General features: G+C 39.5%; 2 protein-coding genes across 2 annotated transcripts; both read right to left on the reverse strand.

The window, feature by feature from the left end:
* Nucleotides 1-6,458: 6,458 nt before the first annotated feature.
* Nucleotides 6,459-10,027, reverse strand: LOC111064695 (protein toll-like). The gene is made up of 2 exons (XM_041592369.1): nt 9,224-10,027; nt 6,459-8,717 (listed from the first exon to the last, which is right to left on the reverse strand). Exon 2 carries the CDS (start codon nt 8,213-8,215, stop codon nt 6,473-6,475), a length of 1,743 nt encoding a protein of 580 aa, XP_041448303.1. The 5' UTR covers nt 8,216-8,717; nt 9,224-10,027; the 3' UTR covers nt 6,459-6,472.
* An 8,453-nt stretch (nt 10,028-18,480) lies between these two features.
* Nucleotides 18,481-19,788, reverse strand: LOC111064712 (angiopoietin-related protein 7-like). The gene is made up of 3 exons (XM_022352470.2): nt 19,688-19,788; nt 18,645-19,636; nt 18,481-18,569 (listed from the first exon to the last, which is right to left on the reverse strand). Exons 1-3 carry the CDS (start codon nt 19,772-19,774, stop codon nt 18,518-18,520), a joined length of 1,131 nt encoding a protein of 376 aa, XP_022208162.2. The 5' UTR covers nt 19,775-19,788; the 3' UTR covers nt 18,481-18,517.
* Between the last annotated feature and the right edge of the window lie 1,702 nt (nt 19,789-21,490).

The following is a 21,490-nucleotide window of genomic DNA, read 5'->3' on the forward strand; positions in this document are numbered from 1 at the left end:
GACGTGGCAAGAGCCAAGTACCGGGTGCCGGAGGGACCCAACATCAGCGACATCATTTATCATCAACCTGCCCGTCACTCAACGTGTCTTTCTCCCCATCACAAAAAGATGAGGGGTAGGGCCAAAAAAAAAAATATATATATCTACTACCACCGCATGCAAAGGACTCTGATGGGTTGCAGCTCGTCTGTCTGTGTGTCCGTACGGGTGTGCGTACGTTATCCTTGGGTGTGCTGTCAAAAAATTATTATGCCTATTAATTTTACCCATGCGGGCGTCATCCATCCATCCATCCCATCCCCTCCTCATCATCCACTCTGCTGTTTGGTGGTAAATTACGCAACAACAGCAACAAAGTAGAAAATATATAATGGATATTTCGACTATAAGATACCCGTTAATGTGTATGGAAATATCTGAAGGAGGCCAACAATGATTAAAAATAAATAGAAAATATATTATACAAGAACTTTTATTATTTTTAATTAAAAATATGTCACATCGGTATATAATATATATAGATAATTGTATAAGAGAGTAAAAAAAAAACATTTTAATTGCTAGAATCCTTTGATGTCATACCCTTAAAGCCACACCAAAGGTTTCTCTAGTTTTATATGGACATTAAAAGCTTTAAAGATATTCAAAGTGTAGTATAGAAATACTCAATCTGAGTCTATATCGATTATCTTTCGGTGCTGATCTGGAATAAGCCTCAAAGACTGCGCAATAAATTCTTCTACTCATTACATAACTCTACACATGGCCAATATACCCACTTATTCAGTTCGTATAACAGGTATAGACCGAGAGAAAAATAATGTTTGATGTTTGGCTTTTGCCAGCGCCAAGTGGGCGTGGCTGTCTGACTGAGTGAGTGAGTGTGTATGTGTGTGTGTGGCTATATCTGTGTGTCGCTTAAGACATATTTTGCCTCATTCATTTGGCAGTAATTTATCCTGTCATTCTGTCATTATGCCAACAACAACAAAATAATAAGGGATGAGAAAAACCGAAAACCGAGTGGAAGTTTTGGGGGGGGGAGCGAATGGGGATGGGTGGGGGGTTTGGCAGCAAAAATTATTTATTGAAAATGATTATGCACAGGGAATCGAGAAGCGCTCCATAATCAGCCACACAGAGACCGGGAATGGAAGGGGTTTCAGTTCTTTTTTTTGTTAATGATTCGCTGACGTCTTCCGACTTGGGCGCATCGATCAAAAATCATTATGACTTATTTGGAGGCGAGCTGCCACAAAAGTGATTACACTGAGCGAAACTTTGGAGTGTCTCTTGCTAATTTTAAGTTATTGAAATTATTTGTCTAAATGTTCCAACGTTCCAGAATTTATTCAACTAACACAGAGAAAAAATAGAGAATAAGCTGTAGCAAAACTCCCATTAAATGGCTAAAAATAAATTCAACAAATATTTGTCTAAATTTGTATTCCTCGCAGGCAATGGCCAACTACAGGGTATCAGCAGGCTGAGCTGTATCTTTGGAGTTGCGCAAGTCCCTCCAGCTGATGTCTTTTCAATAACTAATCAATCTTGGCTTTGACTTGATGTCTACACTGCACGCGATGACTTATTTCGTTGAGTGTTGTGCTGGTGGGTTGTCCATAGCCAAGGGCAATTTTTTGCTGCTTTTTTTTTTGGGTTCTGGGGATTCTCTGGCACAACACACACACACACACACAGAGCCAAAGCAAGTGCCAACTTTTTTGCTGTCGCCCATCAATCAGCCTTGAATGAAGGTGGGGTAGGCGTGGGGTGGGTGGTGGGTTGTGGGTGGTTGGGGCGCTAAAAACGTAAGCTCATGTCAGTCACTCATTGAGGAGCAAAAACCAAAAAGAAGTAAAGCCCAAATAACGTAGAAAGCAGCACAGAGAGAGAAAGAGAGAGAGAGAGAAGGGGTTTTTTTTTTGTTGTTGGATGGGGGGTTGTGGTGGGGGCGGCGTTGCTGATCATTTTGAACTTTTGGCGTTGACAGCCGGAATACAAAATGCGGACGAAATATGTCGATACGAATCAAACGAAAAAGAAGCAGCCATTCAAGGGGTGCAACAAAAAGTAGTAGGGAATTGTTGTGGTTGGTGGGGGGAGGACAGAAATATTAGAGATTAGAATCGTTCCTGTCATGGGTATATGAGGAAATTCCTAAGGCATATCTATGGGATATCGTGATGCGATTATTCTTATCCTTTTTTTCAGGTACTCTGTCATAAAATCCCAAAGTATAGTTAAGAGTAGGGCTATAGGGTTCGGGAAGTAATTCCCAGAAATACAAGTCCTTACGGACTCTTCTATGGATACAAACAAATAAGATATATATATATATATATACTTTAAAGGGTATTAAATAAATAAATAAACAACAAAATAAATATATAATAAATAACAAATAAAAGTTAAATTCGAATACCCTCTAAAAAGGGTATATAGAAAATATGACAAGAAAACAGAGCAGCGGCCAGAGTCCTTCTCTCGCTCTCTTTCTCTCCGCTTTGGGCACACTATAAATGCCAGACAATAAATAACCGCAACTTAAGCATATTGCGGTTAAAAGCAAACTCTCACCATCTCGTTCGCTCTCCCACTCTCTCTCTCTATCTTTAGCTCTTTCTTTCGCACAGCTTGAGCTACTTCCCAACGGGCAGACATATTTCATTTTCATGCTCCCAATTGTTTTGCCCTTGACAAATGAGTGAGTGAGTGACTGAGTGTAGGAGTGGGGTGGTGGCTTGGTGGCTTGGTGGCTTGCTGGAAAGCAAAGAGTGTGGCCAACAAGGCAAGTCATCAAAATAACAAATAACGACGACTACCAGAATTGATTGCATGTCATTAATTTTCATTTCAAATTACTTTGCCACTATATCATGGGTCTGGAAGCCAACCGCCAACCTCCAACCACCACACGGCCCGGCCCGGGCCCCAAAGTCAACGTAAATGTGGCAAAGTCGTGCCAAAGTCAGAGCCATGGTCTAAATAAATATGAATAAATGTCGGTTGGTTGGTGTGTGTGCTTGAGACAAGTGCGAAAAGTTTCACATTTTCATATTTCGGTATAATAAACTGTATATTAAAACAGAAGACACACTGAAGGGCTGACAGTAGTTGATGGCTTTATGTGGAATAGTGTATAGGGGGTAACCCAAGTAATACCTCTATTTTAACCAGGTATTGTAGGAATTTTAATTAAAAAAAAAAAATGTGTCTGATTTTTCTTTACTTTTTAAATTAAATTGAATTTTGTTTGTATTTTAATTTTTAAAATACAATTATTTTAAAATTTGTTTTTTTATAATTCATTTATTTTTTATTTTTACATTCTTTATTTATTTTATATTTTATTTTTATATTTTTTATTATTACATAAATATAAAAAATAAAGATATTTAAGATTCAGAGACTGTATATCCTGGCCAACTTATTGAAGCTTTACTGTATTTAGAACCTACTCATATTCACAAAGTTATTTCAAGCCTGGTCAAAAAGGAGAAAATAAATTTCCAGTAATTAAAAATTAATTCCTTTTCGAACATACAACACATATGTACATACATATATGTACATACATATTTCTTTACCGAAATATTTTTTTTGTTTTTCGTTTCGTCACAGAACCCCACAGAAAAATATGAGTGCACCTGTTAGCCATAATACTTGTTGTTTCTCCTCCATATGGAGCCACTTGCTGGGGAGGGGATGGCAATCTTTTGGGCCTCCGACTGGAGTACTGGAGGCAATAAATTACCCAGATGCTGATGGATGTCACTTGGCGACATAATCACTGTCAGGCCAAAGCCAGAGAGAGCCAGAATTGTCCGAATATACAAATATAGTTTTGCAGCTAACGAGCAGTTGGGGGAATGGCAATGGGGAATGGAAATGGAAATGGGCATGGGGACCCCGCTCATCGGAGGAGTTGTCTGTGTCAGTGCCTGTGTGTGTTTGTGTGTGCATTCGCATTCGCATTTGTGGATGGTCTCTGGTCATTGTTTATAATTCATAAAGCAATTTTGCATGGGCTCCGGGAGTCTGGAGTCTGGTGTTCGAGTCCGAGTCCGAGACGGGGGCCTGTGCCAGAGCCAGAAACAAATGCGAGCCATATGCAAATGTTGCAGCCTGATGGACAGTTGCAGTTCAGTTGGCCAGCGACCAGCCAAGGCAACTTATCACGCCCCAGCCCCTTCCCGGCCCAGAAACCAAACCAAACTGCCTGCCCACCATGTGTACTCGTACCTCGTACCTTCCACAAATAGTATCTGTATCTGCATTCATCATTGAGGGGGAAAGAGTAGGGAAGAGTGGGAAGGTGAGGAGGTGGGTGGGGAGTTTCGAGTCTCAATCCCAAGCGAGGATTCCGGAATCATCCGGACGGGCACATGCTGGCCATGTCCCAGGCTCCTCTCTCTCGTTCTCTTTGTCTGCCTTTCAGCCATCCATCAGACCCGATGCCCTGATGCTGATGCTTCTGCTCGCCAGTTGGCAGTACCGTCACTCAGTCCGTCAGTCAGTCATTCACTTAACACACTGAGAGAAACGTATGCGTGAGAAGTGCTAAATAAATTATATTCTGCAGAAGGAATTTATCGATTGCGTAGTGTACCTATTGCTGCTTGTTGGAGACACATTTTCTATAAGCTTCGATTTGTACATTTTCTTGCAGTGTACAGTGCAGTTGCATCATTGGTCTTTCTGGTAGTTCCTGATGTTGCTTCTGTTGCATGCTGCCGCCCCGTTGGAGGTTACTTCTCTCTCCTCCCTTCGATGCAAAAACAAAAGCTTGATTACAATATATCCCAAGCGACGACCAGTGCGTACCTTGACTGACTCTGACTCCGACTCTGCCTCCGCCTCTGCCTCCGCCTCTGCCCATTCACCATCCCACTCTATCTCTCCCTGTGTCTCTCTCTCTCTCTTTACTCCTCTCTTTGTTGTTTTGAAATGCACGCGAGATTAACTCTTGCCTCTGACATTAACGAATGAGAGCCAACAGCATCTGACAGTCAAATGTCAGTTAGCTGCAGCTCTTTCGGCACTTTTTCTCCATCTTCCTCTCTATCTCTCTCTCTCTCTCTCACTCTCTCTCTCTCTCTCTCTCTCTCTCTATATCTCTCACTTTCTTTCAAACTATCTCCCACTCTCTATTTAAATCGAATTCCTTTTCTTTATGTACTTTGATGTAGTCCTGTATTTGGCATTGCTTTTCTATCGTTTCATAATTTTCACCCTGAAGTTTTACTAAATTTCAAGTTTCCAAGTTTTCAGGAATTATCTAAATTGTTTTGGGATAGGGCAGAAAGACCATAAACACCAGCGAACGTTTTTGTGACGGCACACAGGAATCATATAATATTTGAGGAAAATGTATTGTTTTTTTTTTTTTTACATATATTTCCTAAAACTTGTAAACATTCTCCTAAGTTTTTTTTTTCTTGATTCTGTTTTAAAACAAATTTAAATTTTATAGAATTATATTAATATCAAAGATATAATAAATAAATAAAACGAGAAGGAACGTGTGAGTCGCTTCTGGGGACGCGACTCTACTTTTATACCCGTACTCAGTCAGTATAAAAATTTGGGATTATGAATTATTTTGTATAGTTTAAATCATCTACATACGTTTTCCTTTAAATATTAGACATTCCTAATATAGAAGTAAAAATAAAGGATTATAAACTGTAATTTATATATCCAAACTGAATAAACAATAAAAATCATATGCAATTTGAAATAAGACAAATTCTTGCGTAAAATATATAAATCTAATTAAATATTTATTTATTACTATTGAAAAAAAAAACCCTTGACATTTTCCTACACCGGCAATCCTAACCACTAGACAATATGGGTGATAAATGTGTCTCGATAGAAATTCCTTTTGAGACACACTGCACGAGGCAGAGTGTGTGTGTAAGAGAGAGAGAGAGAAAGAGTGGCGAATTTTGTATGCCAAAGATTTTCGTCTTTTGTGGAAGCGGAAGGCGACAGCCGCAAATTTTAATCACAAAAAACAAAAATTTTAAAATTCCAACGCTGCCGCCGGCAGCACACCCACGGGCCACAGCCCCCCCTGAGACAAACCTGGATCGAGCATGGCCATGGCACTTGTTGGGTTTTTCCTATTTATATTTTTTTGGGTTGGTTTTTCTGTGATATTTTTTTTATTGCAATTTCTGATCACTTATGTTTTCTGTGTTTATAAAAGAAGCCTGGAGTAGTATTCTCAGTGTATACTCTTCTGCAGGCCGCGGTTACTCTATGCTTTTGTAGCTTCTCACCCCTTACATTGCTGTCCGTTATTCTTAGCATTCTCCTATTCTATTGTTTTACTCATGAGAAGAGAAACGAATGGATGCAATGTACATAAATGAGAATCATATAGAGTAAAATTCGTAAATATTTTATTCAATACAATGGTTAAGATAAGAATAAAAAATTAGCAGGAAAGCTTAAGATATTTTCAAGCATTGCGATTGCCTAGAGCTGAAAGCTCTATTGCCTCTGGATCAGGCTGTGGTCGCACATTAACATGGGGCATTGAATATATTAGTTTGTTCCAGAAATTGGGGTCATCTCGCTTGAGATACGTGTTCATCACCATGTAAGTGCGCAGTTCGCTGTCGAGGTCATCAAAGTTCTCCACCTCGGGATAGAGGACCACAATGAGGCGCTTGCATCGATCCTGGGAGGTGGCATGCAGCGCGAGACGGAATTCCAGTCGCCCCCAAGTCGACTTTAGGAAGTTGTTCGTCATCAGGATGATGATGCGCTTCGAGTCCTTCACAGATTGGCTGATGCACTCGGGAATGGACTCGCCAACCAGCCAGTCGCGCAGATAGAAGCAGAGCCGGAATTTGTTCGAGCCACTCTCCAGTCTCTCCACGAACTCCTCAAGCAGTTCCTCGTCCTTGTGGGTGAATGATAGAAATGCATCGAACTTCTTCTGTTTTTCGCATTCCCTTCGGGCGGCGATGCTCATGCATACATTGTGCTCGTATAACCAGATCAGTAGGGGCTGTTTGAAGTGGATCATAATGTTTATAGTTAGTATGATTAGCATGAACGAAATGGTGAGAGTCACAAAGTACACGGTGCCTGAAGGGCATAAATCACTCTCTTCCATCTCGATCAGCAGCGTTGCAGTGCCACCATCGCAGTAGAGGTCTAAAACATTTTCAATATTCCGCGAGCGACTCTTCACAAAGTGAAGGAAATCTTTGTGCTCGCAAGTGCAAGTCCAGCGATTTCCAGACAGCAATAACTTCAGCTGTGTGGAGGCGGCTATTCTCTTGTCTATGAAGTCTCGCAACTGCCGGTTCAGCACCGAAATGCTATTGTTTCGTATGTCCAGAGTTGTTATATTCTCAGGCAATTGGTCGATTGCCGTCAGTCGGTTGTTGGCCAGGTAAAGATGTCCTACATTTGCATATCCGCGCAGTGAACTGGAGTGCAAAGCCTCGAGATAATTCCCTTCAAAATGAAGAGTGGATTGTCCAGATATCGGTGTGGGTAATGGTGATATTTCTGTGAGTCCTTTAGATCTACAATCGATAATTAACGAAGGCAACGTAGAATTATCTAGACAGCAAATGCAGGCCTCCGGACATCTTCCTGCAGAGAAAATATTACAACGATCCAGGGCGGCGGTATATTCCAGCGGTTCCCTTTGCTTCAGAAATGAAAGAAAGTTCTTTGCCCTGCAGTCACATGTCCAGGGATTTCCAGATAGTTGGACCTCGCGATCTCTCAATAAATCGACCACCTGATCATCGAGAGCCTCCAGCATGTTTTTTCGTAGATCCAAATGTGTAATGTTCTTGGGAATCAGGTGGAATGGCAAGTCCTTTATTTTGTTATCAGACAAATAAAGTTCTCTCAGGGAAGCATGACCCAATGAGTCTTTAATGCTGGTAATTTCATTCCCGTCCAGCTGCAGGATGGCATTGTAGGGTATTGAATACGGAAGATCAGGATAGATTTGATTATTAGAATGCCTACAGTCGATCATAAAGTGATCCGTGCTGCGGTTAAAGCAACAATGGCATCCAATTGGACACGATACGTTTAAATGATGAAAAAAAACAGGTTCGATCGGGTTAAAGGAAACATTATGCAGAAAATCCAGCATAAGATTGTCATCACAATTGACGCTCCATAGGTTTCCCGCCTGCTGAAAATAATACATTTTTGAGGTGTATTCCATAACATCTTTATCGAGTCTTTTGATTCGATTATTTTGGATGTCCAAACTGTGCAGATTTTTTGGTAGCCGATCAATCGCAAGACTAGTTAATCTATTATTGGATACAGTTAACTATTTTATGTCATTATATCCACTTAATGTATTCTTTGGCAGTTCTTCTATATCATTTGAATCCAGAAACAGTGCCGTATTGCCAGTAATCGCAATTGGTAATGGTGGAATTGTTGTAAGTTTACAATATTGACAAACTAATTCTAAATCCTTAGTAGACAACTTATATTCGCAACTAAATTTATCTGGACACTTTATACCGTTGATACCAACAGAGAATTTGCAGGTATTTCCATCAAATTTACAAATCATGGCTGTCAGATTCTCATAGGGTTCGTATTCATCCACATAGATAGACTGTAATTTGGTGTAACCTTTGAAATATTTCATATCCACCTTTCGATTGACGCGTAGATTTGCATTCACTAGGCTCGTCTGAAGAGTCTCAGATCTAAATGAAAAAAAAGCAAAAATTCCAAATGACTTTATGAATAGAAAAACAAGACTTGGAATCGAATATACAGAATGTTCTTATAGATAAATAGCCCCAAATATATCAGAAAGAGGAAGTTTTATTTCATGATAACTATCAGTAGCCCCGAACATATTAATTAATGTATTTGAATTAATCTCTGATACAAGATTTTAAAAGTTATCATGTACTTTTTTTCTATATATGTTTTGATATGTTAGGCTGGGCCAACATTGTAGCATTTTGAGCACCCTGCAGATTCCAATTCATGGCGCAATAATTTTGTTTGAAGTTTACTTAGTAAATAGTTTTTTAAATTCGGTATGAACCTCTGGTTAAAAAAACATTAATAAAACTATCTAACACAAGATAACAAAACTAGGGGCTTCCGTTTATTATAAAGAAAACAGTTTTGTTTTGGCTCAACCTAATATATATATTTGCTTATTATGTTGAACAATTTTCACAACTATCCCAATACGAACCTTAAGAACGAGAGATCCTCTACACGGACACTGTTGAAATCTAATGTCTGTAAATTTGGCAAGCTGTTGAATACTTTTTCGGAAAGATTTGTAAAATCCATTCTCGTAAAGCGAAGAACTTTTAAATTTGTTGTGCCCACAAAAGTATCGTCGTTCATCCAGATTTCGAAGTATTCCTGATCTGGAGCAACAATTTCAATCTCTTCCAGATAATTCAGGCTGCTCATCTGAATGTATTCAATCGAATTATCTGTTAACGTAACGGTAGAAATTGCAAGAGATTTTGAGCCATTTAAATAATTGACATCCGTCTCGTGTGCTCTAACAAATGGTCCACTAATATAGTAATCCGTTACTTCTTGTACACCAAAATGTCTGAGATAATAAACTGCAGGACGAAGTGTGGAGTCATAAAAAACAAATAAGGAATTCAGTTTGACATTAGTTTCATTGGAAATTGGGGTAATGTCCCACTCTTTGATGTCGCTATTGATCCGTGTGAGTTTCAAGTTTCCATCTTCAAAATTCATATTAAAACCATTTGAGATGATAGATGATCCATTTTGCATGCACGTTTTATCACTAACATTGGTCTTGCATAAATCTTTACAGTATATTTCACAGTAGTCCTCTCTGATATTTTGCAAAAACTTTTCAGCACTAAACGAATTTATTGCCAAGTGTATAAAAAATATCCAAAATATATTCCACGACATTTTTTCGATGCGAACTGTGTCCGAGTTTGATTTGTACTAAACGGACCATAGAAATATTTTAGAGTTAAAATGCCAAAAATCGGTTATCCGTAAGGCATCCACACAAATAAAAAACAAAATAAAAACAATTTAAAATGAATTTTTTTTTATTGCTCCCAAGAGAGCTGTTAAAAATCCACTCGAATTAAAAGCTGCAGAAAAGAGAGAAAAATATAGAAATTTAAAGCAAATATCTTGATTAAAAACGCGAGGGAACGTTGTGAGTCGCTGCAGTGGCCGCGAATTTGTTTTTAATACCCGTACTCAGTCATTCAGATTTAAGAAACGGACGGACGGACAGGCAGACATGACTGAATCGACTCTGCTATTAATGCTGATCCAGAATATATGAATATACTTTTTGGGATTGAGTACCAGGTATAAAAAGATAACTACTCCGAATAATTAGAGCCTATTACAATCTTTCTCTGAACGAAATCGGAAATAAATACTTCCTTGTGGGCTTCCTTTTTGTTTGCCTATAGAAACATCAAATGTTGTACACCGCCCTCTGGTTTTTGTTTGACCAAAAAAGAAAAAAACACCTTTTACATTTTACACCAATTCAATTGAAATGAAAAGTAAGCGTTGAACATTTCTCTGGAAGAAGCTGAGCTAATGGCCTGAGAAAATCCCATGTGATATGCCATTTGGCACGCACAGTGGTCATTATCCATTGTTTCAGTAATAGTGTCCCGCTGTTGTTAAACAAATAAAAGACGGGAAAAAAGTGCCGCAAAAATTATGAAGAAATTCGTTGGAGTGCAAAATATTTGCACATTTCTGTTTGAATTATATGTATGAATGAGAGTTTTTGGGCACAAAGTCGTCATCGGCTTCTCCTTTGGGACCCTATATCGGTGCCGTTTGAAGTTGTATTTGTCCTCTTATTCGTTTCGCTGGAACCCTGCCGCTGCTGCTGTTGCTGCTGCTGGTTTGGGTCGTGGGTTTCAAGGTCTTTGCCTAATTTATTGATTTTGGCATCTCTTAGAACGTTTAGCTGTTGGATATTTCTAGGAAGTTCAAATCGCTCGACTCGGAAGTGGGTGATTTTAAATCACATTTTAGTCATGGGAACTGCATACAGCTGTGAGAGAGTGCGACTCCCCCCTCCGACTGGATTTAATCAAAATTAAATAGCTAAAAGATTAGATAGGATAAGTGAGGATATCATCATCAACCCTTACAGCCAGCTTACTGTGCTACCCATCTTTTGGGCACTATGCTCGTATCTACCGGTTGACACTTGAAATGCCTTCGAGGGGTACGTACGGACCAGCAGTCAGTCAACTGAGGCATTAAGCCATTGTTAAGGGATTTATTACATCACTATAGAGCACACTGGGAGTGGCTGGAGGGTTACGTTTTTATCCCTTTTTGTCCAAGCAAGAGAAAGAGGGTTGGGGGGCAAATATTTTCATGTCTAGAGTTTAATTGTTTTCACAGTTGCAATTCAGAATAAAGAAGAAAGGTTGTCAGTCGGTTGAAGACTCAAGGCTCGGCTCGGCTCAAGTGCTCGAGTACTCCGGATACGTTTCTTTTTTATTTTTTACCCTTATCAAACCCCACATGCGGAGTGCTCGCAGAGAGTGTTTGCATTATCCTCCCCGTCCCCCGTCCACCGTCACCCGTCAAGGGGTGTGCAGCGGTAACCATATCGGGGTTCTGGATTCCATACTCAATGGCTTTGCTTTCTTAGCAATTTTTGAAAAACTTGACACAGTGTTGCCTCAAACCAAATATAAAATCAACCGAACTAAAAAAAGGGGTGAGTGGTGAGACGTAACCCTCTTCAGAAGCCCAGATAATGCCCAGACCCAGCCCCAGCCCCTCCTCTCACCCCTTTCGTAGACTTCCCTTTTGAAGTGAGTGTATATCATTAACTCGAGGGCTGCAGGCAGGCACTTGCACATTTTTTGATTGCATTTGTTGTTGCCAACAGGAAAAAGAAAAAGGAGCGATGCATTAGTCGAAGGTTTTGATACTCTTATGGATCTGGTATATCAATGAAAAGCCATGGAAAACCATCAATAAATATGGAAATCTAAAGCATCTATTGATTAAATTCGAATAGTACAAAAACTAATCAAAATCTCGTTTTTGTCAACTAATTTATAGTAGCAAAAACCAATTTTTAAACTAATTGTTTTTATGTTGTGTAGTTACATAATATATTAATACTTTTTACATTTTTATTAATATTTTTTGTGCTGCAAAACATTTAGCAAAAAAAAAAAATCACAATACCCTTACAATATCAGGGTATTCGAAAGTGAGGAAAGAAAATCCCATTTTGAGGCGAACATTTCTCAAGTGTCGTTCAATGTGCGAGTGCGGAAATTGCTTAAAAGCAAAAATGCGTTTCACTTTTTATTTTTTTATTTATTCCTTTATTCCTTTGAGTTGGACATTCATCGCCATGCCATCATCTGTAAGTGGGTTTCCTTAGCAACAACAACAACATAAAACAAATCCAAACGGATATTGTAAAATTTTCAAAGGAGTTATTACTTCAAGAGGGGTTTGTGCTGTGGCCTTGATCGGATCATAGAAGAATATATTATTATTATTTTAAAACTTGCGCTAAAAATCACTTGAAAAGTTAAAAGTTTTCTGTTTATTTTCTGCAGATATTTAACATCAAAAATTCCACAAAAATTCTCAATAAATTGCTGCATAATCTGGAGTAGGTGGAGTGGCTCTTCATTCACGCACTTGAACACACAATTAGATGGTTCGACTAGTCGAGTGCGAGACTCCAATTAGCAAATAATTCAACAATACACTCGCACATGCTCGTATATGGGACTGTTTTATAAAGCCCATAACAACCACCAATTTGGGGTTTGGTGAAATGGTCTGTGATGTGGAAATGATGTGATTGACGTGACATCAAAATGGCAGCTCAAAACAACACAGCAAAACGATGACGATGATGACGATGATGATGATGCGGTGACTATCGAATTGAATCTTTTAAGTCTGACTCTGAGTTTCAGTTTTCCACAAAACAAGTTTTCATTTTATGGTCGAGACAGAAAGAGAGAGAGGGAGAGAGATGGATAGAGGCAGGGCAAATTTAATTGATTGGTCGGTAACGAGCCGCTCGATTCACAGGTGATAAATTCAATGATTATCAACACTTTACTTTGGACTTCTGTCGGTGTGTAGACCCTAATTAAAAATGCATTGGAAAAACCTCGACTGAAAAACCCCCAAAACGCCGCACCAGTGCAGTTGCGTCGGAGCAGTTCAAAGAGTTTTGGGGGAAAAACAGTTTACTAATCGCAGCCCATTGGCATTTGTTTCGTGTTCGTTTGAGGGCTGACTGACCTGCAATAATCGTAAACTATTTAAAACACTATGAAAACGTTGAGACTCTTTATGGGGGTCGGGTCTCGTCCCGTTCCCGAGGCTTATGCCGCATGCATAGAAATGAATGAGTTACCCAGCAGATTCGTCTAATGATAGGGGTATGCACTCTTATTTGGAGTTACAAAAATCTATTTCAGAGGAGCAAAAGATTTTGTATACAATAACGTAAGAAACTAAGGTATTTTCCAACATTATCAACACTGTTTTTGGGTCTATGCAACACTGATATCTGACCTAGATCGGATAATCCAGGGAAGTTCACATAGTACCCAACAAAAAAAGATTTTAAGGTACATAATTTGATGCATTGACTTCAAAACGTAAGCGGCATATATCTTTACTAACTCTGCTTTTCACATTATACAATACTGATGTGTAGAAAATATCTCTGTTGAATTGGGAGAAAAAACGAGAAATCTAAGTGCTTTCAAATCAAGAGCCAACAAACGTTTTCTATCATTACCAACACTGTTTTTCGCCTTATAAAAAGCAACAAGGAAAACCCTTGAAAACCTTTACAGCACTGATAAATATCTATGGAGTAATTTACAATAATAGCCTCTTTTTATACAAATTCTCGAGTTTTATTCAACCATAGGGTAGGGTATTGCTGCTGTCTGAACACTCAGCGAGTGGCCAATCGCTGTTAACGAGACCCGTTTCGTTTTTTATGGTATTTTGAATATATAAAAATGATCAGACATCGAGGGCCATTCCACTACTTTGTCGGCACCAATTTACCTTTCCTCGTGCGTCGTTGCTTTTCAGTACTTTCCTTTTGGATTTTTGTTGCCTTAACATTTTTTTTATATAAAATAAAATATAAATAAATGTTTGCTTTGTTTTCGCTTGTTTATTTTATTTTTTTTTTTTGTGGTTTATACGCGTTCAAAATTATTATCCATAATTTTGTTTTAATATTTTGTAATTGTATAATTTGATGATGAGAATTTGCATTTCTTCAAGCATTTGGTTCCTCTTTGGCTTTTGTCTTTTAAATTGGATGAATTATTCATGTGGCGTATGAGTGATATTTGATTGCCCCCGCCGAAAATACTATTGTATATAAATGTATATAGCTTTCTGTGTGTTATTTATTGGGGTGTGGAGAGCAAAACCCGCAAAGGCGTTAAAAAATTTAAAAATTGGGTTGGGTCGAAGGTTGATTGAAGAGCTGAGCTAAGCTTTTTACGCGCAAAAACGACGACCGAGGGGCGTTGCCGCATAACGCGCGACACCTGTGCAGTGGCAGATCTTCAAAAATCAATCAAAAATTCAAAAATTAATTATTTAAGAAATCTCCCAGAGAAATATCTTTATGATTTCCCAACTACTCACAGGCTACTTTTGAATGTTTTTCACATTTCCGCATCTTTTGGTGCAGCTTCTACGATCCTTTAAAACGGCAAAAAAGATCATTAGCCGATGACAATAAATATTGTCTAAGGCTGAGGCTGAGCAGCAGCATTTGATTCCAGGAATATCAACAGAACGCCTCAAGGCCAGTGGCGATACTTTGCCTATAGGCATTGTTTCGTTTGGTTTTTGTGAATTGGCATAGAGGACGACTAAAGCATTTCTTTCGGTGACTTTTGTTCTCGCTTTTTGCTCGTTTTTTTTTTTTTTTTTTTTTTTGTTTGAGCAAAGCCGCACCAGACGCACACACACACACGCCTGACCAAAAATAAAATACAACAACAACAACAGAAGAAGAAAAAGACAGTCGGTTAGCGAGTATCCTTTGAAGTATTGCCGTATTATGCAGAAGGAATGTGTGTCACACATCGAAAGTAACCAAAAAGGAAATGACTCGAGCCGAGAGTTGAGTTGAGTTGAGCTGAGGCCTGAAGATTTCAAGCCGAGTTCCGAGACATGACATGACAAAAGCAGCAACTGCTGACAAAAACAAAAACAAAACAAAAAAAAGACAACCAAAGACGAAATGATGGGCAAGTCAAGTCAAGTCAACCAGACTTCAAAGTCGGTGAGGTGACTCGACTCTGTGCTGCCGCTGCCGCTGCCGCTGCCGTCCCACTCGATCCTCTCGCACAGTAGCTGTCAAAGATATTTGTATTTCATTTTGACTGACTGTCTGAATGTCTCACTGTCTGAATGAATGTCTGAATGACGGACTTGAGCAGGGGAGGTTGGGGTGGGGGGGCATTCAAACGAACGAAAATTGGGTAGCCAAAAAACAAACACAGTAGCTGCTGCCTAAATAAACGCCAAGGCGGCGACGGCGACGGCGACCAACCAACCAATCATACACACACATACACACAGATAAAACCCAAATCCCCATACCCACTCCTGGCTGAATGGCTGGTTGGATGCGTATTCCTCAGAGTTGGTGATTTAAAATAAATATTGGTAGCTGTCACATTGACAGCCGCAGCAGCACACAGGCAAAATGTGATTGTTCACCCGCTCTGGCTTACTCTTACCCCTCTCTCTCTCTCACTGATTGCTGACATTGTGTGTGTGTGTGTGTGTGTGTGTGCTACCGTTTGCCGCATTCACCGCGTTGCAAGCCCCAGCCAGCAATCGGTATAAGCTCAAAGGGATCCCAAAGATATTAAATTGTCTGCGATGCTGAGATGCTGTGAGATGTGCGGCCTGGCATCGTTCTTGTCGCATTAATAAGTCTTCGAATCTTTGAGGTTGATTTTTTTCATTTCAATTTCCAAAAAAAAAAAACATTGAGAGAGAGAGAAAAAAACACGAGGGGAGCAGCAGCGCAGCCAACAACTCAACAATGAAAAATTTCAAGCTGTTTTTAAATGTTTTATTGGCTTTTTAATAATGTTTGCACATCAAACGAGGCCGCCGCCTCCAAAAGAAACGACTTCGACTTGGACCCGGCAAGACACGAGGGGGTTTACGAGGCGGTTTCGACTGGCGAGGGCTTCTGTTCAATGTTACGCTGCGCGCTTCAGCTGAGATACAAAAAGGAAGATATAAATCCTCATGTGACATGGAGTCAAGCTCTCTCTCTTTCTCTCACTCACTCGCCTTTGTGTGTGTGCTGCGTTGTGCCGTTCAAAAAGGATTATTCGCGGCTTGATTTATGTGACAAACGCCCGTTATAAATTATTTTAAATTAGTTGAGAATTATGAGCGCCAGTTCTATGTTAAGTTCAATCGTTCAGATGAGTTAAGTGTCCATAAAACAGCTTCACATTCTCTCTCAGACATTCACTAATTGATGAGGGATAGTCATTGGTATAGATGGATATAGAATCAGGCTATAACGTTTCGCTTGCTAATTGTAGCTAATATTTTGAGCAACATTTCAACTCTTAGTCTTAGAGAGAGAGAGAGAGAGACAACCAGCCATAAAAGCCAAAACTTACATGTTATTAAAAACCATAAAAATACTTAGTCGTTGCTTTGGCATAGAAATTGTCGCATAAAAATCTTTTAGTATGCGACAAGGCAGTCCCTTATAGGTAGCATATGGTATGTTACAGCGCATATATGCTAGCAAAGAAATTTGCTAATAAATATGAAAGGATTAGGGATTTTACTGCCTAAAGGTTGAGTATAAAACGGACAAATATATGTGAAAATAGAAATTGAAATATTTGTAAAAATAACAAGACTTTTAATAGTGTTTAATGCAAATCTTTAAATAAAAATAATAATATTAAATAATAATAAATAATAAATAAAAAAAAAAAATGAAAAAAAAATTAAAAAAAATAAAAAAAAATAAAAATAATAATAATAAATAATCCCAATTTCGTGCTTTCTTTTGCAGTAGCTCGCAAGCTGAAACAACTCTCTGATACTCACCTAATGTTCTGATTTTCAAGGCATCCTTATGCCCATGGGACAGACCACAGAGATAAGTGGACATCGTTTGGCAGGACTCTAGTATTTTTACCCCCCTACACCGTCGGCGTGCGCAGAGTGCCAAGTGTAATAGAAATAGTTATTAAGAGCCCAGTAGTCGACGACAGCTGGCTTGCTGACTATCGGGGAGTCGGTTTCGTTTAGAGTTTATGGCCAAGGCGCACACACACACACACATACTTCTAATGGCAGAGATAGCCGGCAAAAGCTGGGCTACAATTTATGGCCAGAGTCACATATGATCCATGAAATGTCATAAAACTGCAATTGCGGCCAAAAATTATCGAACATTTAGCAAAAGCGTTGAGGCTTATCCCATGCGGTGGTTAGTTTTTACGATCACAGGGAACATGAACCTTTTGTTTTTTACGACCACCATCAGGCGACAGGCGGCACAGGAGAACACACACACACACACAGTCTCTCTCTCCTTGAGGCAATTTACACGTTCCACACTTAAAGGCACTGATACACATACGCGAACAAGTAAGTATATCCAGAGGGGAAAACGGTATGAGGATTGGACAGGGGTCACGTTGTGAGGATGGTAATAAATTCAGTCAGAGACTCGGTTTTATTTCATTTTGGTAACGAGTATTTCTTTCCCTGGTTTATTAGTTGACAAAAATGTCCCCTGCCCTGCCACTCTTAAGTACATAGAAGTTGAATAAACAGGAAGCGAATTATGACAGAGCGTTAAATGACCACCAAGTAGGGTAGAGGGCTGGAGTCTAGAGGGTAGATGAGTAGCTGAGTAGGGTACTGCGCATGGTTCTTGAACCGGAATTCCTTGAACCGGAAAAACAATGCAAGTAGTATGAACAATGACCCAACACTTCCGCTCCGCACTTGAATGGGCGACAAAGACAATTGATTACAAGGAACCCATAGATCGAATCGATATGTGGCATGAAAGTCATTTAAAGAGACATTTTTTGCTATTTGAATTTCTCAGGGATAGAATACCTTTGTGTGTGCTACTCAATTAATTTCTAATAATTGGCTTGATTGATTGTTGGAAAACTATCATTGAAATATTTTATTTCATACAATTTTATTTGTGCATGGAAAAACACTAGATAGGGGCAGACCGTGACTGCAGAAATATTTATATAAAGATCTCATCTACTATATCAAATTATATTTTGCGAATCGATCAAAATTGTAGCCAGAATTCACCAAAAATATTCCCACGCCTCTCACTCGCCTCGTGCACACTCTCTCCCAGTGCGGATGAGCAGTAAAAGCAGTTTTCAGTTATTTAAAAACAGTCAGATATTTATTTTCGATCCTTAGGCTCCATAAATTCTTAATCGTTATTTGCTCTGATCATCATTTTCACGGCTCCAAAATCCAATAAACTTTGAAAGAAGAAAGAAAACATTTATGTTAATGGGAACTATAGAAAATTAGCAATAATTTTAATGGTTTTATACCTCTTGGGAACTTTTTTGTACCACCAGCCATCGCCATGGATTTTCGCCCAATTAGATGAACAATCTCCGTCGTGATCCCGATCGTATGTTGAGAATCTCATGCCCACCTGATCGAATAGCATATCCACTATGTCCATTGCATCATGCCAGTAGGCGGCACCAATTGATTTGAGTCTGTAGCCATTCAACTCGCTGCGAATTCTAAAGTGGTCAAATTTAACATGCTTCTGCCCGTTTTGGATGTAAAGCTGCTGCGGGCTTGACTTCGTCAAGCGATAGATCTTCTCCAGGCCTAAAAAGAAATCCCCCCGGAGACTGCCGAATCCGTTCTTATACTCTTTCCATGAGCGGTCGAAGCTAACGTCCATTTTGACCCGTCTCTGAATGACTATCCAGTCAGATCCCGCACTATTCGATTCGTAGGGCGCTTCGAATGGATCAATGCCGGACACACGGATGGTACGGATGTCGTTGGAGTTATCTTCTTTTTTTTTCTGGTTTAATGAGTTTTCTTTCTGCTGTAGGGATACTTCTTTCAGTTTTAACGATTCTTCTCTCTGTTTCAATGATAATTCATCATTCTTCAGTGTGTTTTCTTTCTGTTGCAAACTTTCAGCTATTTTAATGCGATCGAGTTTTTCCTGTAGAAGCGCTGCCAGGACTTCTTCCGTTTCTTCTACCGTCTCTTGCAGTTTGGTTAGCTCTGAATTAAATTCAGTTTTTAACAGCAGCACCTGTTGGATAGCCTCCTCCACGATAATATGTGGCGCACAGTTATTTTCATCTAACAATTTCTCTTTTTGTGTGTGAAGGCTTTCCGCTTGGGCCTTTAAATTGATAATTTTCAGATCCTGGGCTTCGACTCTATCCTGAAGTTCCATCAGCGTCTTATCATTTTCTTGGCAGGTTCCCACATAATTGAACAGCGGCTTGATGGAGGGATAGCAGGCGGCTGAGCACATTTCTTCCATCTCATCGGTTATTAAATAGCCCTAAAAATACGTTTATTGTTACCATTCTATGTGCCGCGAGAGACTTCTCACGTTTTGATCGAACAATGCCTCCGTAACACCCACGAAAAGCGCCGTTGAATGTAGTATAATGCACAAGAGAAGCGAATAAATCAACATGTTCACAGCTAGAAATTATATTGCAACTGCATCAATGTTTCACTTGGAGGTTCATTGAAACCTATTTTCGGGTATTTTGGTTCTTATCAATGGTAATGTCAGCACAGAGGTGAATCTCTTATCAAGCTTGGCGGCAGCATATTCCTTTATGGAGAATTCCATAAACAAATAGCAAAAAAACCGTCATGGGAGTGCTCATTATGTAACAAAAAACATGCTCCAAAGAAATATATACATATGTACATATGTATGTATAATATTGGTGGCCAAGCTGGAAGGGTTCTCTCTTCTATTTTATATAGAGAAGACAAAGATAAATAGGTGTTATGACTGTTCTCAAAAATATCATGAGATGTGATGTAAATTATGTTTTTTTTTGTAGAATTTTTTAGTATTTGTTGCGCATTAAAAATACCCTTTAATTAGATATTAAATATTATTATGAACTAAAAAAAATACAATTTTTTTTTAAACTTTTTAATTCTAATTCTAGTTGTAAAAGTTATTTGGATTTGTTTATATTTTAGAAACTATTTAAAGCGACAACAAAAAGAAGCTTCATATCGAAAAAAAAAGTTTGTTCTAGCTCTTATAAAAAAAAAAAACAAAAACTCCTATAAGGCTTTATCCATGGCACCTACATTTTTTCATAGTGCTCTCAGAAAACTCTTTCTTCTGCCTCTCACAACAACAAATATACCCTTTCTTTTCGTTGAGTGCGTGGTATACGCGCTAACCTATGCTAACTATCAGTTAACTAAGTGGAAGCTTCGGTTAACGAGCTGCCAGTCAAAGTCATTCAGTCAGTCAGTTAGTCAGTGATGTGTGAAAAGTCAGTTGTTGGCACCCACCACCACATGCTAAAGAGAGGAAAGACTGGAGGTGGCCTGGGGTGGTAGACTGGTGGTGTGGGGGGTGTGGGGGGTGTGGGGGGTGTGGGGGTGTGGGGGGTTCTACGTGGAGTACAAAACCGTTTCGAGGTTGGCGCCTTTTGCATTGAAATTAATTTAGCTAGCTTTCAATTATGTGCCACAAACATTCATGCGTGAGTGAGTGAGTGAGTGAATGAGTGAGGGGAAATGTGGATGGATAGGTGGTTGGGTGTGGGGTGGGGTGGTGGTGGCATGGCTCTGAAACTAAGATACGTTTCGTGGGTGCCACAGTGCCACTGCTGCATGACATGACAGCCCTGACAGCCCCGTACAGCATATTGACATTTTTGCCATACATTCCCCAAAAACAGCAGGGCAGCAGCGTGCGCCTCCACCAGAGCCTCGATTCTCGACTCTCGCTTCTCGCATCTCGACTAGCCACGACGACAACATGTGCGAGTGTTTATGTCGGCGTGTCAATTTTCGTTGTTGACGTGTTGCCTGCCTGACTGCCTGCCGCCTTGTAGAGGCAGGAGCAGAAGTAAGGTCTTCCCCTCTCTCTCTCTCTCTCACTCCAATTTTACCATCCACCACATAACGTCTCGTATAACGCCCTCTCCTGTGCCAACTTTGACTTGGCCGCTGCTGTCGTTGTCGTATTATTATTAAATTTTACTTTCGCCACTCAATATGGGAAATGTCATCTGTTTATGATGGCTTTTTGACATCTCTCGTTATTGAATATGTTCGGTTGGGTTGGGTTCGATTCGGTTCTATAGAGCAGCCCAGCCATATAGCGGCGTATCGTTTCGTTTCGATTTGTGTTCCTTGTGTTTTTATTTTT

This window comes from Drosophila obscura, unplaced genomic scaffold, assembly GCF_018151105.1.
Source record: "Drosophila obscura isolate BZ-5 IFL unplaced genomic scaffold, ASM1815110v1 contig_179, whole genome shotgun sequence".
Taxonomy (NCBI): domain Eukaryota; kingdom Metazoa; phylum Arthropoda; class Insecta; order Diptera; family Drosophilidae; genus Drosophila; species Drosophila obscura.

Excerpts from the sequence above, each read along its gene's own strand:
- LOC111064695 (XM_041592369.1), bottom strand. The coding sequence starts at position 8,215 with ATGGAATACACCTCAAAAATGTATTATTTTCAGCAGGCGGGAAACCTA.
- LOC111064712 (XM_022352470.2), bottom strand. The coding sequence starts at position 19,774 with ATGTTGATTTATTCGCTTCTCTTGTGCATTATACTACATTCAACGGCG. Across the intron at positions 19,637-19,687 it reads AGGCATTGTTCGATCAAAAC|GGCTATTTAATAACCGATGA; the intron begins GTGAGAAGTCTC and ends ACGTATTTTTAG. Across the intron at positions 18,570-18,644 it reads TACAAAAAAGTTCCCAAGAG|TTTATTGGATTTTGGAGCCG; the intron begins GTATAAAACCAT and ends CTTCTTTCAAAG.